The 18,480-nt window shown below is 42.7% G+C and overlaps 1 protein-coding gene across 2 annotated transcripts in view; it reads right to left on the bottom strand.

Annotated features, from left to right (window-relative positions):
- Nucleotides 1–18,480, bottom strand: part of DCBLD1 (discoidin, CUB and LCCL domain containing 1) — a 64,461-nt gene that overhangs the window by 31,806 nt on the left and 14,175 nt on the right. For both annotated transcript variants that reach the window (XM_037065114.1, XM_037065113.1), the window contains exon 2: nucleotides 11,955–12,167. In XM_037065114.1, coding sequence (XP_036921009.1) covers nucleotides 11,955–12,167 — 213 coding nt within the window. The remainder of the gene's footprint in view (nucleotides 1–11,954; nucleotides 12,168–18,480) is intronic.

Here is an 18,480-nt window from a genome sequence, read left to right as displayed (position 1 = left end):
TAGAATGATAAGTATTTTTGCCAAAGTAAAGTGAGTCGGATTACTGCGCTCGACTTTTGCAACTTACTCTGTTTGTTTACCTGTGTTTGAAACTTCTTTGTTCTTTGCACAGATAAGTGAAGATACTTGTTTTACAAAGCTAAGAATAAAAATGAAATCACTAGTAAATTGTTGCTATTAATAAATCAAAATAATTTTTTAACCACACTTATCTTTTCCTAGAGGAAATAAAAATGTATGTACTCCTCTCCAAACAGTGATGATACTAATCTCTCCTTTAATTTCTATGGCATCCCAGTAAGTAAGTTTTAATAAAAAACAATGAGGTAAACAAGTCTAAATTGATTATCACTGAGAACTTGTTTGGATTTTTTTATTTGACATATTACACTGTGTGAAATTCAAGGTGTAAAATGTATTCATTAAACATTTATATATTTTAATATGATCATCACTGAAGGAATGATTAGCACCTCAACCATGTTACATAATTATTGTTTCTTTGTGTGGTTGGAATAATTAAGTCCTAGTCTCTTAGGAAGCTCTATGGCTACAATACAACACTGTTTTCGACACTCATTATACTGTGCACTACGTCCCTAGGCTAGGGCTTGTTTACTACTCGTAGCAAGTTTGTGCCCTTACCCCGTAACCCCTCATCCCCTGGGGACCACTATGTTCTACTGCTTTTTACTAGTGTGGCTTTTCTAGATCCACATATGTGATATCACACAGCACTGGGCTTTCTCAGTCTGATCTCACTTAGTATAGTAGGCTCAAGGTTCATCCATGCTCTTGTGAGTAGCAGGATGCCTTTCTTTCTCACGGCTAAATAATGAAATAATCTTTTACAGTTTTGTGGTAGTTGAAAGGAAAGGTTGCAACATCGTGTGTATTTTACACAAACAGATGTGTGTATGTCATCATACTAAATTGTGGTACAATACAAATAATTTTCTAGGTCAAAAAACACACAAATATTGTAACACTACACTTTGGTTGTATCCTCCCAAATTCATGACAGGCACAAAAATATTTCTAGAAGAAGTTAAAAGAAGGAAAACGTAAACACACACATTCTTCTAATCACCCTCACCCCAGGGGCACGAATCCCTGTCACATTCTTGTCAATATGCTGCCAAAATGTGACTGCATCCTAGAGCGAATGGGACATATGTACCCTCTCTATACAGATGCCACCGGTAAAACCCGCTGTGAAGGGTTCAGCATGGCACCACCATCACAACAGCAGGAGGCAGTTTCAGCCCAGGGTGGGGACAGAAGTTAAGTAATGGCTGCTCTATTGTCTATGGCAAAAGCAAAATCAAAACCGAAAAAAATCCCAATCATTGCCCATCTGAACGTCTGACAGACAAAGATTCCTTTCCACAGACTGGAAGTCAATAATTGCATTCCTAGAGTTAAAAGGGAAAAAGATGGAAATAGAAAAATCTGAGTGTCAGTGAGAGGGAAGAGTAATTCTTGGGAACCCCCTGGAGGACCCTGTCGGTCCGTCCTAAGCAACGTTCTCAGTTTCCAGCCAGACTCCTTGAAGATTATCTTCTCTTACGAAAGCCTTTCTACACCCACTCCTGCCCAAATGATATAGTTCACCGTTAGTCCTCTCCGTCCTGACTTTTTAAAAAAGGTTTATACCTGCACTTAAACATTCCCAAAGACAGTATCATTGGAACCCCAAATGAGAGCTTGGTGACTTCTAACTGTGACCACAATTCTAGTCGCCATCCTGGGCAGTGTTCCTGGGTTGGTCGACCTGCCTCAGTTCCCAGTCAGGCTGAACCCCAGCCCTTCTTGAGGGGGTCTTAAGAACTTGAGCAGACCCGAAAGCACGACTCACAGTTCTGCTTCACTACTGCCGCTGCTACGTCACATAGAACTTGGACTTGGGGTCTAACTTCCATGGTCCCAGGTTCCCTCAGACTGGCGCATAGCAGAAAGGCACTTCATCAAGTCGGCAGAAAAATCAAGAGAAACAAACACTTCGACCTTTTGTGGAATGTAACCGTAGGCCCAGATTGTGGGAGGAGCTACCAATGATTCCAAACGGAATAGCACTGTGGCATCTGGCACCTGACATGAGGCCAAGGCCTAGCAGACAATGGACCAGTTTCTTTGACAAAAGGAATAAAGGGCCAGGAGCCACAGCTCTGAACACAGCAGGCCAGTTCCTCTCAACACATCCCTTGTCTGAGCCTGCTGTTTCGTGTGCAGTGGAGAGAGGAAACCCTTTCTCTTTCCATGTGTGAATAAAAGAAAACCATCCACCAAGGAAGAATGACCTTTTGCCCGGAAGTAAGCTCTGAGCTCTCTTGCTTCTCTGCCAATTGAAAAATCCAGGCAGCAATTTCTAGTACCACTCAGTTCTCCATGGATTGTGAGCCTGTCTCCACGGGGGCTGCCCAACCTTTCAGCGTCTCTACACCACACTGGAAGAAGAGTTGTCTTGGGACGCACATTAAATACATCGCAACACGTAATCACAAAAAGTCTCATCATGTTTTAAGTAAATGTATGATTTTGTGTTGGGCTGCATTCATAGGCACATCCTGGGCCAGATGTGGCCGGTAGGCCACAGGTCGGACACGCCTGGACATTGCAGGCAATAATAGCTTGGTTAATAATTGTCCCCAGTCACTCAGGTGTGCCTATGCTTTTGAGCTTGCAACCGATGAAACTAAGTCACCGGTATTGCTTCATCTGTGAAAGGGATGTGTTTCAAAAACAGATGCACACTGCTAGAAAGAGAGAGCGCCTCCCCCTCCATAACCACTCTCTCAGGGGTGAAAAACCCAGAGACTAAATGAAAACCTAACCCCTGGTTAGGGGGTTGTCATAAATCAAACAACAAAAAAATCCCCCTGAAAACTTTCATTAACCATATGAATGGCTTCCAACACATTTAATTTCTTATGACAAATAAAACATGCCCATGAGCCTAAGTGGTGTTCCCAGGGAGGGCCACGGCAGAGCCAGCCACGTGGCAGGCGATCAGCTGCCAGGCAAGTGGTACCCAGCACGGCCCAGATCTGGGTTCGGAGGCGTGCTCCTGAGACAGTCCCCAGGAATGCTGACGCTGCTGACGCTCCACTTTGTTTTCACTGTGGTCAAGGGGCAAGGCTTGTCCTTGCTGGCTAATGGCAGTAGTGTCATTGTACAAAATTACTGAAAGTTCAGGGCCATTTTCTTTGAAAAGGAAGGAAATTAACATTAAAAAGGGGTATTCCTGCACTGTGCCATTAAAACCATAGTCACGTAAGAATGTAAGTGGTATCCCTGGAGAGTTTTGGTCTCCGGTCCCAGACAAAAATCAGTGACAGATGATGAATGAACCAGGCGGGTTCCTAGACAAAGGTGTGGCTTTCCTTGGGGCTAAGCACTTGGAGCAGCGCCTTAACACTGGAGCTCACAACCCACCTAGGCCATTACTTCTCTCTCAACAAAAGAGGGTAATCACTAAAACTAAATCACAGTGCAGTCTCCAGGGGAGTATCTGGGGACAAGGAGCAGGAGGAGGCTGATACCTTTTTCTCCTTGAGGTTTATGATTACATTAATAAGATGTCCGGTGTGGAACATTCTGGCTGATACAAAGGTTTCTATAAGTTCAAAATTCTTCTGAATTCTATCTTGGCACAAAAGGCCAAACAAAACAAAACGGAGTAGTTCTTCTCAAGGACGTCCACCAAGGTGGCTGCCATCGGAGGGAAAAATGCAATTCTGGAGTGTCTGAGGCCCAAAACAACTTGCCATATGAGCTGGCAATTTTTTTAGAGGTTTTTGTTTCCTCTTTAAAAGGTACAAGAATTTTGCATTCTCTGTCATTTGAGTGGGAGACTTGCACACTAGAAGCTGCCAATCTCCTGTCTTTCTCTATTTGGAATTAAAAAAAAAATCAACAGACAAGGCATAATGGTTGGATCTCATTACAGTATGCCAGCTATATATTGTCCTAAAATACTGTCATAGAAATCTTGATGCAATTGTGAAGCAAAACACTTAGTATTATTTCCTACTTTTCCCATTTCTCTTGTTCCTAGTGTTGTATAAATATTAACAGTTGATTTCATATGGCTGTAATTCTAAGTCTATGAACAATGGTTAAAAAATATTGCAGGTGGACGTGGAAGTACAGGAAATGTAAGAGAACAAATTCGGGAACTTCCTGGCTTCCCTATAGTGTAAATCATTCAGGAGAACACAACTATGGCAAAATTTCACTGACCACAATTAGTTTCACCGGCCATGATGCCTCCTTAAGCATTTTGACTAAGTATTTTTGAAGCTTACATTTATACTGATACTTTGCATGGGAGTGATTTCTCAGAAATCCATTTTATTTCTAGAATACTCCCACGGGGAAGGCTCTCAGACTTTGGACTTCCTTCAGCAAATAACAACCAAGTAGTACAGCCCATATCACATACACCAGCGCCTGATCAGACAGCTTTTGCCACACCAAGTCTGCAAAGCACAGTGCTTCAGAGCAGGTCTCCGAAGTCAAATGCCCAAACTCGAATCCCAGATCTGGTGAAGAGATCCTACACATGTTAGTTGACCTTTTAAGCTTCAATTTCCTTACGTGTGGATGTCACAGACAGGCCGTCTCTCAGAGGGCTATCGTATGGATAAATGAATTAGTAACTCTAAGGACTAAACCCAGCATACAGTGGTATATAGTTGAATGCTCAATTGCAGGCACCTTCTACATTATTTTATAGTCTTTTCTATATAATTTACTCCTAAAATTTTATATAAATCAAGTCTTTCTTTCAATGAAGTCAGGATGTTTATAGATAGAGGAATCTTACTATAAATCTCTCTACAGTGTGAATAAAATAATTTATCTTCTGTAAAAAATCCAGATCTTTAAATATGTCTGCCAAAACCAAGTGACATGTGATCTGATTTGTGCAAAGTTAATTGAGCATCTTTAATTACAAGACTATGCTAAGCAATGGGGGACAGTAAAAAGATTCCTTGCTCAAGGAACCCCTTATCTCGATAGAGAAGCTAAGATAATTATCTCAGCCCAAGAGTGGTGCACTACTGAAGCCTTAGAAAAACATGAGCCACAGAGAGGCAGTGACTAGAGTTGATGGACATCAGAGAAAGTTCTAGATTGGGTAGCATTGGACCTGGCTTGCCTTTACTCTCTGTGTGTGTTCATTGGTGTCTGTTAGAAGGGGCAGAGAGGAAGGGAAAAGAAGAAAGAGAGGGACACATGGAGGTACATTAACAAGTGCCTCAGGGCATGGAACTCTGCTACCCGGTCAGGAAAAGGTGCAGAGATGAGGAGATGCAGAGATGAAGCAGAGGTGGGGGTGGGGAAGAGAATGACCAAGTTTGCACAGCAGGCTAACAAGTTTCTGCAGACAATGGGGCACAATAATTTTAAAATAAGGGAAGAAATTATGAAAACAATATTTAACAAGATCACTTCAGATGGCCTGGAGGGGATGGGCACTGGCCAAAGAGCAGGGAAAGTCAGGAGGCATTTAAAATGAGGAATCAATGCAAAGACAGACTGTGAATGGCAAATGGAAAATTAAAAAAAAAAAATCCAGTCTGAACATACTACGGGCTTAGAGATTTTGTGTTCTCATTTCATGTGGCTGAAAGGAGAAAATCTGTACCTGGAGCTAGTTCCGGCTTACAGAACGCCTCCCACAGGCTTGGAAACGTTTGGGCAAACTAAGGCCACTGGGGCGGGGTGGGAGAGGAGTGGGGGAGGGTTTGCCACTGCAGCTCAGCCTTGGCCTGGTGCAATGGGACTGCTCAGAGGGGGGGGGGGGGGGCACGGTGTTCTCTGCTCTTAGATACCTGAGATAAAGACAACTCAGGAGGCCGGTGGGAAGAGGAGGAGGGAGAGGAGAGGAGGGGGAGGGCTGGGGTGGTGCCGATATGCTGCGTGCTCATTATGTGTGGGGTAGGCGTCCTTCTTTTAAGACCTTAGATTATCTATCTATCTATCTATCTATCTATCATTTATGCTGAAATCACTCAAATGTGGTATATACTATTATTTTGCCCATTTAACAGATGAGGAAATAGAGATACAGAAAGATTTAAGTGTTTGCTCGGGATCGAGAATTTAAAATAAGCGCTAAGGCAGGAAATTGAAAGCAGGCAGTCTAATTCCAGAGTCTATACATTTAAGCACAAATAAAAGAAAAAAATATAGGCTGAAACTGTTCATCTCAATCCATTTTGAAGGCCAGCCTGGTTTCATTGGTTCACAAACAACCTGGGTGGGGAAGTCTGGAAGACTCCATCAGAAGAAGGATTTTCGAGACCCTGAGAAACCAGGCCCCTGGTTCCCACCAAGACTCCTCCAGCAGGTTTTCAGGGGACCTGGGAACAACCCTAAACTCCAGGCACCAGGGAAAGAGCAACTTTCAGGTGAAAACTGGGATCCAAAATCTTTTAAAAGATCAGGAAAACAGAAATGACATTTCTTCTGGAGTCCCAGGTAGCAATGGAGGCAGAAATAAAGCCCTGCGTACATTCCAATCTCTCTGTCCTCATGGTCAGCAAGACTGGAGGTGGTACCTAAATAGAGGGCTAGTCAAGGTGACAGCATCACTAAAAAGTTCAGAAAATTGATCTCCAGTATGAATTCAGAGACTTTCCTATTCAGTGTCATAAATAAAACTGTTATTTTTTCATATTTTAAAGACAGTGTATTGGAATGATACAGTGCCTAAATTAGCACCTATTTTCCCCCAAACTAAAGATATTTTATATAACTGAGTTTTCTATAACTCAGCTGACTCTCAGCACCAAAGCAGCCATCTGAACTGCACTATACAGCATTTTAAATTTAAAGAAATGTTATTTAAATAAACCCCATGTTTAAATCTTCCAATTCTAGGCTTCAAAGGGAATTTGTCTCACCCCAGAAGAGCACTAACTTATTCTAACTTGGCTGCCTGAGTCAAGTATGTGTGGTCGTTCACTGTCCAAAAATAAGATGAACTTTTTTCTCAAAACTGCAAGGTGTCACCTGATACCTGAGTCCTTTCAAAGTCTCCCACTACACTGACCTGTCAGAATACCAGAGAACTGTTTGGGAAAGTCGCTGACAATGACCTCCAGGAGAGCAGTTTGAATCCAAAGCGGAGTCCGCCTGACAAAGGCAAGGGAGAGGGCGGCGATGACGCATATTGCAGTTAGTCCTTATTCCTGGTAAGATATGCGACCTCAGTTCCTAGTGTTAGAAATGAATGTAAACAACACTTCTAGAGATCACTTTAAAAAGTAACAATGTTGTGTTTGCTAAAAATGTACAGTCTGAATTTAATCATGAGGGCACATGGAACCAACCCGAATCAGCTGACATTTCCACAAAACAACTGGCCAGCACTCTGTAAAACTGTACCGGAGACAAAGAAAGATTAAGAACTTGTCTCAGATTAGAGGAGAATTGAGGAGCCCTGACAACTAAATGCTCTGTGATCTTGAACTGGATCTGACACAAGAAAAGCGACGCTAGTGTCTCTTTTGAACAGAGGCTCACTTACTTCAACTACTTAGTCTCAAACCAAACCTCTGCAATCCCTTAGTCACAGCAAAAGCAACCTCTACTAAGCGAAGTATGACACCCATCAGGTGTTTTTTTTTTTGGGGGGGGGGGGCAGGATATTCGCACACATGATCCTGAAAGTCAGTAGGCATTTCATAACCAAAATCTTGTATAAGTTTACAAGTAAGATTCGCTTTTAAAAATATCTTTAAAAACTTGTTCTTAAAAACCGTATTTTCTAACGTAAGGTTGATACACTTTATCAACTGTGCTGTTTGCTGGCTGTTTCCAAGGGTATTTTGAAAGGGAGAGTTTGTGTCTTCACTTAGCCACGGACGTGCAAATACCTTATTCTAACTGATGCTGGAATCTGAAATATCAGCCACAATTATAACGCACAGCAAAGAGAACAATAAGAACCCCATCTTGTATGTATTAGGCCTTTTAACATCAATGCATGCATATTATGCTTGGATACTGTGGATGCTGGTGTGGGCACACTGTTTACAGTGCATTTTGCTACCACCAATGTGAATGATAGAAAGCACCCAAAGTATATGAACCAAACGTTTCAAATCATGGGCATGGGGGAGAACCATTAGAAAAGAGCTGCACAGAGAGTCAAACTAGAAGGCTCCAAAACATTCACAACAGGCGATGCAGTCACATTCCAAGTGGGTCCACTCCTGGCAGAGTTTGCCAACTCTAACGCCAGAAAACATTCTTCTTTTTCAAAACAGTAACTGCATGATCAAAAGTCTGATAGTTGCCCTGGCTGGTGTAGCTCAGTGGATTGAGCGCGGGCCTGCGAACCAGAGGATCGCGGTTCGATTCCCAGTCAGGGCGCATGCCTGGGTTGTAGTCCAGTTCCCTGCAGGCCAACTCCCAGCAGGGGACGCACAAAAGGCAACCATACATTGATGTTTCTCTCCCTCTCTCCTTCCCCTCTAAAGATAAATAAATAAATAAAATCTCAAAAGTCTGATAGTGCTCCGTTTTAAAATCTTTTGTCCATGGCTTTTAGCAATTAATTAATTAAAGGAATAAATTGAGCTGGATAAACTGACACTACTCAGCTGCTTTAGCCACACATGCAGTTGTCAGAACCGTCCAATACCAGAATCTCAGAAGGTACCCCAGGACGTAAGCGCTCCACTGCAGCACTTCCGCAGCCACTGCCCTCGACCACCAGCCCAGGAAACAGTGCAGTGGGTCCCTGCGATGTTGTGCTGACACCAGGCCCTGCCTCCACAGTCAGGCCAGTGTCAGTGGCCAACCCAGTTGCAGGGGGGCCTCCCACCCTCCCACGCACTTGGCAACAGCCCCAGGAATGCCCACTCCCTGAGCTGGGGCGCAGGACCACAGAGCGCGGCTGCCTCCTCCCCCTGCTTCCCTGTGGATGCCTGCTCTCCTCGGGAAAGTGCAAGCTGGCCAGGGAACTACTCTAACTGTGTTAAAATATATGTCTAGCTAGTAGTTCTGGGCCAAGGAAATCTATTTGTTTTGTCTTAAGAAACATATGTTTGTTGAAGAAGGAATTGAAAGTAAACAGAAGACATAATACCCACTGTTAAACCTTCTAAAGTCCTACTTAGTATTTTGCTATCACTATACTCTGACTTATTTTACTCAAAGTCTTTTCTGTCATTATAAATTACTACATGCTCATATTTCACCTAACAATATATCATAAGCAGCTTTCTAGGTTAATAGTCTTTTAAACAAATAGCTATTTAATATTCCAAGTAACTATAACTTGATTTACTTAGCTGGTTCCTTGTCATTGAACTTGTTGATTCACTTTTAAAATCGTCTATTCTCTGAATATCTACTATAATTGAGTCACTGGATTAAATATTATAAATACTACGTATATATTGACAAGTGACTACTCCAAGAATACTCTTCAGAACCACGAAAGACATGAACATATACATGCAACACATATGATACATGCATTTGCAAACTTGCTATGTGTCCTAAGCCATTTAATCCTTTTAAAACATGCTTGTAGGATTGAAACATCCTGATTGCCTTTTCATGTATTCCTGTTATTGCTAACTTCTGTTATTCTTGTCTGCTGGATTTGCCTTAGCGTGACTCGTCAGAAAATCTTTAAAATAGCCACAGGAGAAACTCTGAGCATTTTTATCTTAAAAACATGCCCGAAATATTAACTACACTTGCGTTTTAAACAAAACTGCCATATGCTGTAATATCAGGCTGGTCACCTGCAAAAGGCAATAATTTGTTGTGGTTTTCTCTGGGTGGTGGAATCCAGGGAGGGAAGGGGACACCTGGGAACAGAGGTCTCGGAGCCACAGAGGCAGGCCTACACCTCCCTTCCAGCCTTATCAAGCTGTGTAATGTTCGGAATTTCCTTAAATGTCACTGTGACGCAGCTTTGTACAAAGGAGTTAATATTTACCTTGCAGGGTGGATGTAAGGATACCAGAAAAATCTACCTAAAGGCCAAGCATGTGCCTGGCATACAAAAGGCACCATGTTTATTTCTACAATGAGTGCATATTTGTCTTTAAGAGACAAACAGAACCATATATAGAAACAATTTAAAGATAAGAATTAATTTACCTGGGTTTACTGCTATAAGGTAATTTTAATTCATTACTCATTTCATAGTGAAGGGTTTAAGTACTGAAAATTCAACAATCTGGAAATGTAGAGAACAGTGCCCTGAGGCTGACTGTGACCATCGGAGCTCCTAATATGTAGTTAATTCCATGCTTCCCCCCCTTTTTGTGTATTTGAGAATATATATCAAAGATGATAAAGTCAGTTCCCAGTGCGGGAAAGCCACGCCGGGTCTCCAACCCTGCTCCGGGAAGGTCTGCTCCCCTCTCTGGTTCCCACCTGGCCTCTGACGGGAAGGTCAGTCAACGGCCTGCTCTGCTGCTCTGTCCGCCAGGGGAACTGACTCCTCATTGGTCCAAGGCAGATGCTCCCCCAGACTCGCCAGCGCGGAGAAGCTGTTTCTGGCCCCGAGACACCTCCCCTCTCCTTTCACACTGGAGCTCTTACACTCGCCTTCTCTGAACCTGAATGAAATTCCCTGCGCAATGCGTTATTCCCTGAAGAGCGCCTCTGTAAGTTAACTCGGATTCGATGCCCACGGACAACTGCACAGTAAGTGTTCCCAGGGGCCTGATGCATCCCTGGAATTCTTGTTTTTCCCATTTGGGTCAAACTGGAGTTAAAAAATTGCAAACAATTATATGGAATCAGCCATCCTTACTCTGTTAGAGTAACTCAGCCATCATCAAAACAGACAAAACATTCCCAGGGCTAATTTTTTTATCCCCCCACCCCAGCCCCCGCCATAGGGCCCCCGTAAGTTCAGACCTCTGAATAACATCGGGGCTGGTCTGCACCTCCACCTGGGGAGAGGCACCCGCAGTGAGGAAACAACTGCAGGCTAGTTGTTTTGAAAGCTCTCTGTGTTTGAGAAACTGCCTACAGAATGAGCAGACGGACAGAATTTTACCTAAAACCTATAATATTTGTGGAGTGGTATGCATAGAGAATTTCAGAAAATCTCTGATCTCTAATCGCGAAAGAACCTCCATATAAGATTTTGTCTTGGTTTTCAAACTGTCTAAAGTCAAGCTCTTTCCTTGGGATTTCCCTTTGGGAATTATGGGTCACTGTGAACGGAGATCTCAGATGCCAATGTACTAACTCCAAAGCACAAAAAGCTGAATTTCAAAGGGTTATTTTGGAAACTGTCCTTCTCACTTGCTGTTCCCTCACCCAGGACACCCTGACCCCGGAGACATGTGAGGTGAGGTCCACTTCATCTCTGCTCAGACGGCCCCTTAGTGGGGAAGCCTCCCTGACCGTCCCGTGGGCAGCAGCACAAACAGTGTAAATACAGGCTCCCTCTCACCAAGGGTGTCTGTCTTTTCTCATTCTCATTTTCCTTCCTCACTGCCTCTCACATTATGGATGGGTGTGTTTGTTTCCTATCCTCCCCTCCCCCCATGTAAGCTCCATGAAGGAAGGGCTCTGTTTTTTCACTGCTCTGTCCCAACCAGGTCTTCACAGAGCTCCTGAACATGTGATCACCATTCAATAAATACTTGTCACCGGAATGAATGAACTGTAGATGGTTTAGCCAAATGCCATACATCCCCAATTCTCTTCCCAGCAAGACATAAAGGCAAACAAAACTCCTGAGGCTTGCACACCAGGCTAACACTAACATCTCCTCGGATGTCTTTCTTGTAGCTTATGAAGCAAATGTACCACGTGAGCTACCCCAAAGAGTTTACAAAAAGCACGCTCCCTTCTAATGTTCCCAGGCTATTTCACTAAGAAACAGACCATCCCCCACCCCGCACCCTGCAAATGACAAGCGCTTTGATGCACACAGAAACCTAGGTCCCTTTTCTTACCATACTGATTAGAATTGCTGGTGAAGAGGAGGTAGTCAGAGGCACAGGTCTGGGACTCGATATCCAGATCTCCTAACTTCAGAATCAGTCTCTTCCCCTTTGGTACTGTGATGGTCTTTTCACAAGTAGTATGATTGGGGTAAGTCCTTGGGTAATTCTTAGATGCCATGGTGCCACTGTCCAGATAGGTCACTGTGTGCCCACAGCCTCCACCTGTTAAAGCAAGAAAGGGTTTCAGAAGGGAAATTAACTATTACTGAGAACTGAGAGAGTCCAGTACAATTTCCAACTCATGTATTTTATTCCTTCTTTGAAAAAAAAACTAAAAAAGAAGGTTAAATTATTAAATACTATGTATTGTTTCAGGTTATTCCTTCCCTTGTTTCCCAGTTTAACCTTCCAAACACCATCAACCAAAAAGTTTCATATATTACAATGAAAAGTGATTAGCAAACACACCATTTAATCATATTTTTTTCTAATCATCTATCTACCCATCCAAACTTGCACAGTGTGGGCCCTTGGCCTTTACAGACTTACCATTTTTGGTTTTGTCTACTAGCAAGCCAATGTCATGTAAAAATTTGCAGGGAAGCAAATAATATTGCTTCGGAGAGCGACCTTGCTGGTCAGGCTGAGAGGACTTTAAGAGCCTGCCATTAGCTGAGGACTAGCAATCATTCAACCTTCATATCTCAGTTTATGGCAGCCATAGATTTGCTGGTTCCTGGGAGAGCCAGGGCGTATAATTAGAGAGAGCCAAGAATCTGCTGTATTGAGTGCTTGACACACACCAGACCTGGTCTGTTGGAGACGCGGAAGAGCAGCGGCCACCTCCCAGAACTCGGAGGGACATGGCAGGCAGCCGCAGGGCGGAGTGACCGCAGCACTAGAGGCTGTGTGTCCTGTCAGAGGCTCAAACGAAGGGCTGAAGCCGACATGAAAGGCTCTCTTTCGGAGGATTATCACTACTTCACGAAAACAGCACAGTTCTTAAGACTTCCCTGAACAGGAAATGTCATCAGTTGATCAGCCACTTGGCCCAGGAGATTGACGTGACCAAGATAATCACCCAGACGTCTAAGGGCAAGCACAAGTGGGTGGGGCTGCGGGGCAAGCGAGCACACACTGGATTCAGATGGCAAAATGCCCGTGGTTAGTATGGCTTCCAAAAAAAAAAAGAAAATCACCAATTTCTACCCTTAGCAGGAAGGGAAGAAAACAGAAACCATTTGGAGGAGGACCTCTCTCAGGTGGTAAAACAAGGCCCCTTCACAGAAACCCCAACTAGGGCATACTGTGAAGCCAAAGACCAAGGCAACCATCTTCCTCCTCCTGCTTCTTCCCTAAACTAAAGGAGAATTCACCTGTGGGCATCCTTAATCCGATTTCTTCTGGCAGATTAAATGATAATGCAGGCCTTTAAAAAAAGAAAAGTCTGTCCCTGACCCATGTGGCTCAATTGGTTGGGCATCATCCTGCAAAGTGGACTGTTGCCCGTTCAACTCCAGGTCAGGGCACATGCCTGAGCTGTGGGTTCAATCCCTGGTCAGAGAGGCAACCAGTCCATGTATCTCTCCCTCTCTCTCTATTCCTCTCTCCCCCTCTCTCTAAAAATCAATAAATAAAATCTTTTAAAAAATGTCTGAGGGGTGGAGGAGGGAACTCCAGAGTCTGCCTTTACTTCAGGAGAAAAGGTATAGGGGAAGGGCCCATCCATTTCCTAGAAATTCCCACATGATTCTGGGCAGCCCTGGCCAGGAGGCTGGATTCAGAGAGAGCTGACCTGAAGAAGATGAGGTTAGAGAATACAGGGGAAATGCAGATGGACAGCTAAGATAAAAGTACTCTGCAACCTGGAGGTCTACATGGAAGTTACGGGGTTTACATTGCAGGCAACAGGGACCCACAGACGTTTCTGGGAAGGGGCACAGTGAAAGAGGTACTTGAAAAAGTGGGTCACCCTGGTTGGGTAATGACAGGAACTGAAGCGCTGGGAGAATCTGGGTCAGAGGAGCAGTAGGAGGGCTGGAAATGAGCTGGCTAAACGAGGAAGGAAGGAAAAGAAACACCGGAAGATTCACAAGAAAAGTATCCGCAGCCCCAGGTGTTCACTGATTAGAGTGGGAAAGACAAGAAATAAACACTGTGTTTTGAGTCCAGAAATAAACACTGTGTTTTGAGCACTGAGGCCAACTCAGACTGAAAGGGAAGCCCAGACAGCAAGTAGGTTTGGGGCAAAGCCTGTCAATTTGTTTGTTAAATGAGGTGATAGCTATATTCTTCTTGGGTTTCTTGGCAGTAAGCACAAGACTGCTGAGAATTAAATGAAAATTATACCAGAGTGAAGCACATAGTGGAGAAGCACAGAATGCCCAGGGTTTTAATTTAAAATGTGAATTATTTGCCTTCTTTGAAATGCTTTAATTTTTTTTTTAATGGTCAATTCATAGTTTCTTTGGAAAACTGGAAGACATGGTAACCATACCAACAGGCATTCTCACAGGGTTCATGATTGGTGCTTGCACCTTTATTTTTTTAAAGATTTTATTTATTTATTTTTAGAGGGGAAGGAAAGGAGAGAGGGAGAAAAATATCAATGTATGGTTGCCTCTCATGCGTCCCCTGCTGGGAACTGGCCTGCAACCCAGGCATGTGCCCTGACTGGGAATCAAACCATGATTCTTTGGTTCGAAGCCTTGCGCTCAATCCACTGAGCTACAACAGCCAGGGTGTGCTTGCCCCTTTAAAAGAGACCAGGACCCCAGCTCCCCACCAGTTCCTGGCCTCTTGTTTTTTGTGACTTGCCCTACACCTTTGGAGGCATTAATTTTGAGCATTCTGATAGAGCAACACTAGGTAACAAACAAATGATTGTATATGTAAGTATGCTCAAAAATACCCCTAAGCCACCAAGATATCACCCAGTAAACATTTAAATGCCTATTTTCTTATTACTGTAAAATTACCATAAAAATAAGAAAAGAGCAAGTGAAAACTTTTACTAGAATCACAACTAAATATAAAACAAGGAGCAATTGTACGTGAATCAACCTACACATGATTGCTGTACTCCAAATTTTACTTAAGTGACATGTCATGACAAAGGAAAATCCCAGGGTGTCACTTTTACTCAACCCTCTAATTAAATTTCTTTCCAATCACTTCTGCTCTAAAGCCCAAGAGGAAACTCATTTCATCCTGTGATCCAGGCAGAATGTGAGTGGGTTTAAGGCTAAGCCCTCCTGTCTGCACTGAGTGTGAGGGCGATGTGCCTCTTTGGGAAAATGTCCCCTTTCCACAACTACGAAAATGAAATCCTATGAGTCTTTGTTCTGCCAAAAAACCTGAAAGGAACTACAGTGTCCTAATTTATTAAAAAGCAAACTGTCAACAGGAGTTGACATTTCACTCTTGCCTATGGAAGTAGATAGATTATTTATGGGGTCTTCTGTGCCAAGCACTCATATGATAAATTTATTCCAAGGGTATTAACTACATCGGGAATTTTCACCCTAGTGTTCTTCCACAGGTTTGATGATTTCAAAGAATGAGATATAGTTCACAGTGTATTATATAGTTGAACATTTCTAAAAGAATAGATTTTAAATGTCCTCGCCACAAAAGAGAAATGGCAATTATGTGAGGTGATGGGGGTGTTCGCTAACTCTGCAGTGGTGGTACTTTTGCATTATATAAGTTTATCAAATCAACACAACGCAGACTTAGATTTGCACACTGTTATAGGTCGGTGATGACATATGAGGGAAGAAAGAACCAGAAATACACCAAAGGGGAACGTGGAAATCCACCAGGACACAGAAAGGCCTGAAGCATCGTGCACTGAATGAGGCAGATGCACTCGAATGAAAACGGGTGGAGAAGCGCCCTTCCCATCTTCTCACCCCCACACTCAGACCGCTCAATCCCATGGCCTTCGTCAACTGAAAATCACGGACAAGGAGGAAGATAAAAGGAGTTTAAAATCTATCGGTTCCTGTTGCATATTTTCTATCTCAATGTCAATATCCCAGTTATGATATCACACTATCGATGTTATCACTGGGTTGAATTAGGTTAAGGGTAAATAGCATCTCTTTGTATTACAACTTCATCTGATCTACACTTATCTCAGGATAAAAAGTTTAATTAAAATTTTTTTTTAAATCTCTCAGTCTGATTAATTCTAGAAGGGGGTAAAATGAAGAGGCAACAATAAAAGGGCTTTTTTTCCATTTAATTTACTATTATTATAATTTTTATTTTTTCTTTTGTATGTGTATGCATGTTTAATTTTTTTATTGTTGTTCAATTACGGTTGTCCTAATTTTTCCCCTATTACTCTTCCCTGCCCTACGCACCCCCCATCTCCCACATTCAATCCTCCTCTCCCGGCCCCCCCACCCCTTTGTCTTTGTCCATGGGTCCCTTATATAGGTCCCTTGACTTGACCCTTCCCCTTCCTTCTCCTATTGTCCCCCTCCTGCTCCCCTCTGGTCACTGTCAGTTTGTTCTCTACTCCCAAGTCTCTGGTTCTATTTTGCTTGTTTGTTTTGTTGATTAGGTTCCACTTACAGGCAAGATCATAAGATATACATTTCTATACTCTTTGTATTTTGTTATCCTCTATGTCTTCTATATAAATTATTTTTAATTGAATATTTATACAAATTTGCATCAGAAAGTTAGACCTATATGATAACAATCAATAAAGGAGGCCGCTTTTATTCTAAAATCTCTGTTCCAAAAGCATTATCAAAGTGCCTTATATTTGTCTAAAGGAGCATAGGGCATTGAATCCGCAGGGACACCCTAGTACGTGCCCCAGTTTGCAGATGGGAAAACCAACTGTATATGTTCCTTACGGCTACTGAACTGCTGGAGGATCCCAGACCACAGTTCTCAGAAATTCTAGCAACAGCTCTAGAATTTTAAAAACTCTTTCTCTCCCCTCTTTATTTGATTTTCTAACACATGTGTTTGTGTTTAACCTTGGAAAACCACCCAAACTCTTGCCCTATCAAATCTCCCTTTAGATACTTTCATAACATTTTCTATCAAAATGAACAGCTCCCTAACACCTGACTCTGGTAGTGGTCGACCCGGACCGAGAACCACTGGGTAGACATTGAGGAGAAATTTAAAATGGAAGTACAGATGTGCCACCATCTAAACTCACAGATGGATCGCACAATCACTACAGGTGAGACAAACAGAAAGTATGTGTCTCCACAGGCAAAACACGCTCTAATGCACCAACACATAAGAAGAACTAGTGCCAAAAAAGAAATATGAAGAAATAATTGACTCAGAATCTCATCAAGCCTTCAAGTCTACCTTCACTCTACAGGAAACGCAGGAACTGGGGCACAAGCTTGTTGACACTATGAGGAAACCGGGAGCCGAACTCAGGCTGTGACATTCTGGGTGCCAGTGACTCAGGTTTTTCAACTAAGAATTGTATGCAGAGACATCTTAAAAAGTGTCTATTTTAGACTAAATAAAACTTAAGCACCACAATAACCAAGTGAATCTTGTCGGGATCCTGATTCAAAAAACCTATCTTACAAAACCATTTTTAAAAAGTCTTTGAGGTATGAAACAAAATCGGGAAAGTACTATTCACTTTACTAGATGCAATAATGGCATCAAAGTTATCTAAGAAAACGTCTTCTTTTCGGCATGCCCACTGATATATATGTGGGGCTGAAATGACAGGATCACGCGAGGTCTGGGACTTGTCTGCAAAAGTGAGCATCAGCAAAATGGGGAGGGAGCAGAATAAGGGGGGAAGGATGGGGAAGGGTTGATGCTCGTTGTAGCTGGATGATAAGGTTCACACATTTTTTTAATTACAAGGAAAACAAATAAAGGCCAATCTTTAAGGGAAAAAAAAATACAATCCTGCTTTTATGATTAAGCTCCACGTAGTGCTGGGAGGACTGGTGGGCGGTGAACCTCAGTGGTGCCGTAGTTCAAGGTGACAGCTACATTAAACTGCCACCCACGGAACATCAAAGAGGGGAATGTGGAGAGAAGGGGGAAGGAAGAAGCTTTGCCGCAGGGAATGTGTCTGCTCTTCAAAAGAGGCTACCACACAATATTTATCTTTTTCTTCCCTTCAGCTGTAATTTAATGGCCAAAGCATACGATGACTAAACTATGCATCATTTCCTCCTCCCCTCAGACTGAAAGCCCCCCACTCTGGGGAGTCTGAAGGCTGATACCTCCAGTGGTAGGCTTAAGTCCTGGGGTTTGCTCAGAGCCATAGCTGGTGTGTGAGACTGATCAACCACATCCTCCCAACAACTTACAAAAATAAAACTGGGTGGATGATGTTTAGATTTTGCAAAAAGCTGCAAGTAGAATACTCATTCATATAATTACTCAAGTAACCTCTATATGCAATTTAAGACTTTTAATTCTAAACATTTGGGAACAATCTAAATTAGAAAAGAACAGTCAAACTATGATATCTCCAAGAAATGTCATATTAAGAAAAAGTTAAGCTCATGTTTTATAAAAC

The sequence above is a fragment of the Sturnira hondurensis genome, unplaced genomic scaffold (genome assembly GCF_014824575.4).
Source record: "Sturnira hondurensis isolate 20B ecotype Veracruz unplaced genomic scaffold, ASM1482457v3 Scaffold0015596, whole genome shotgun sequence".
NCBI lineage: Eukaryota > Metazoa > Chordata > Mammalia > Chiroptera > Phyllostomidae > Sturnira > Sturnira hondurensis.
This window is presented reverse-complemented; position numbering and strand designations above follow the sequence as displayed.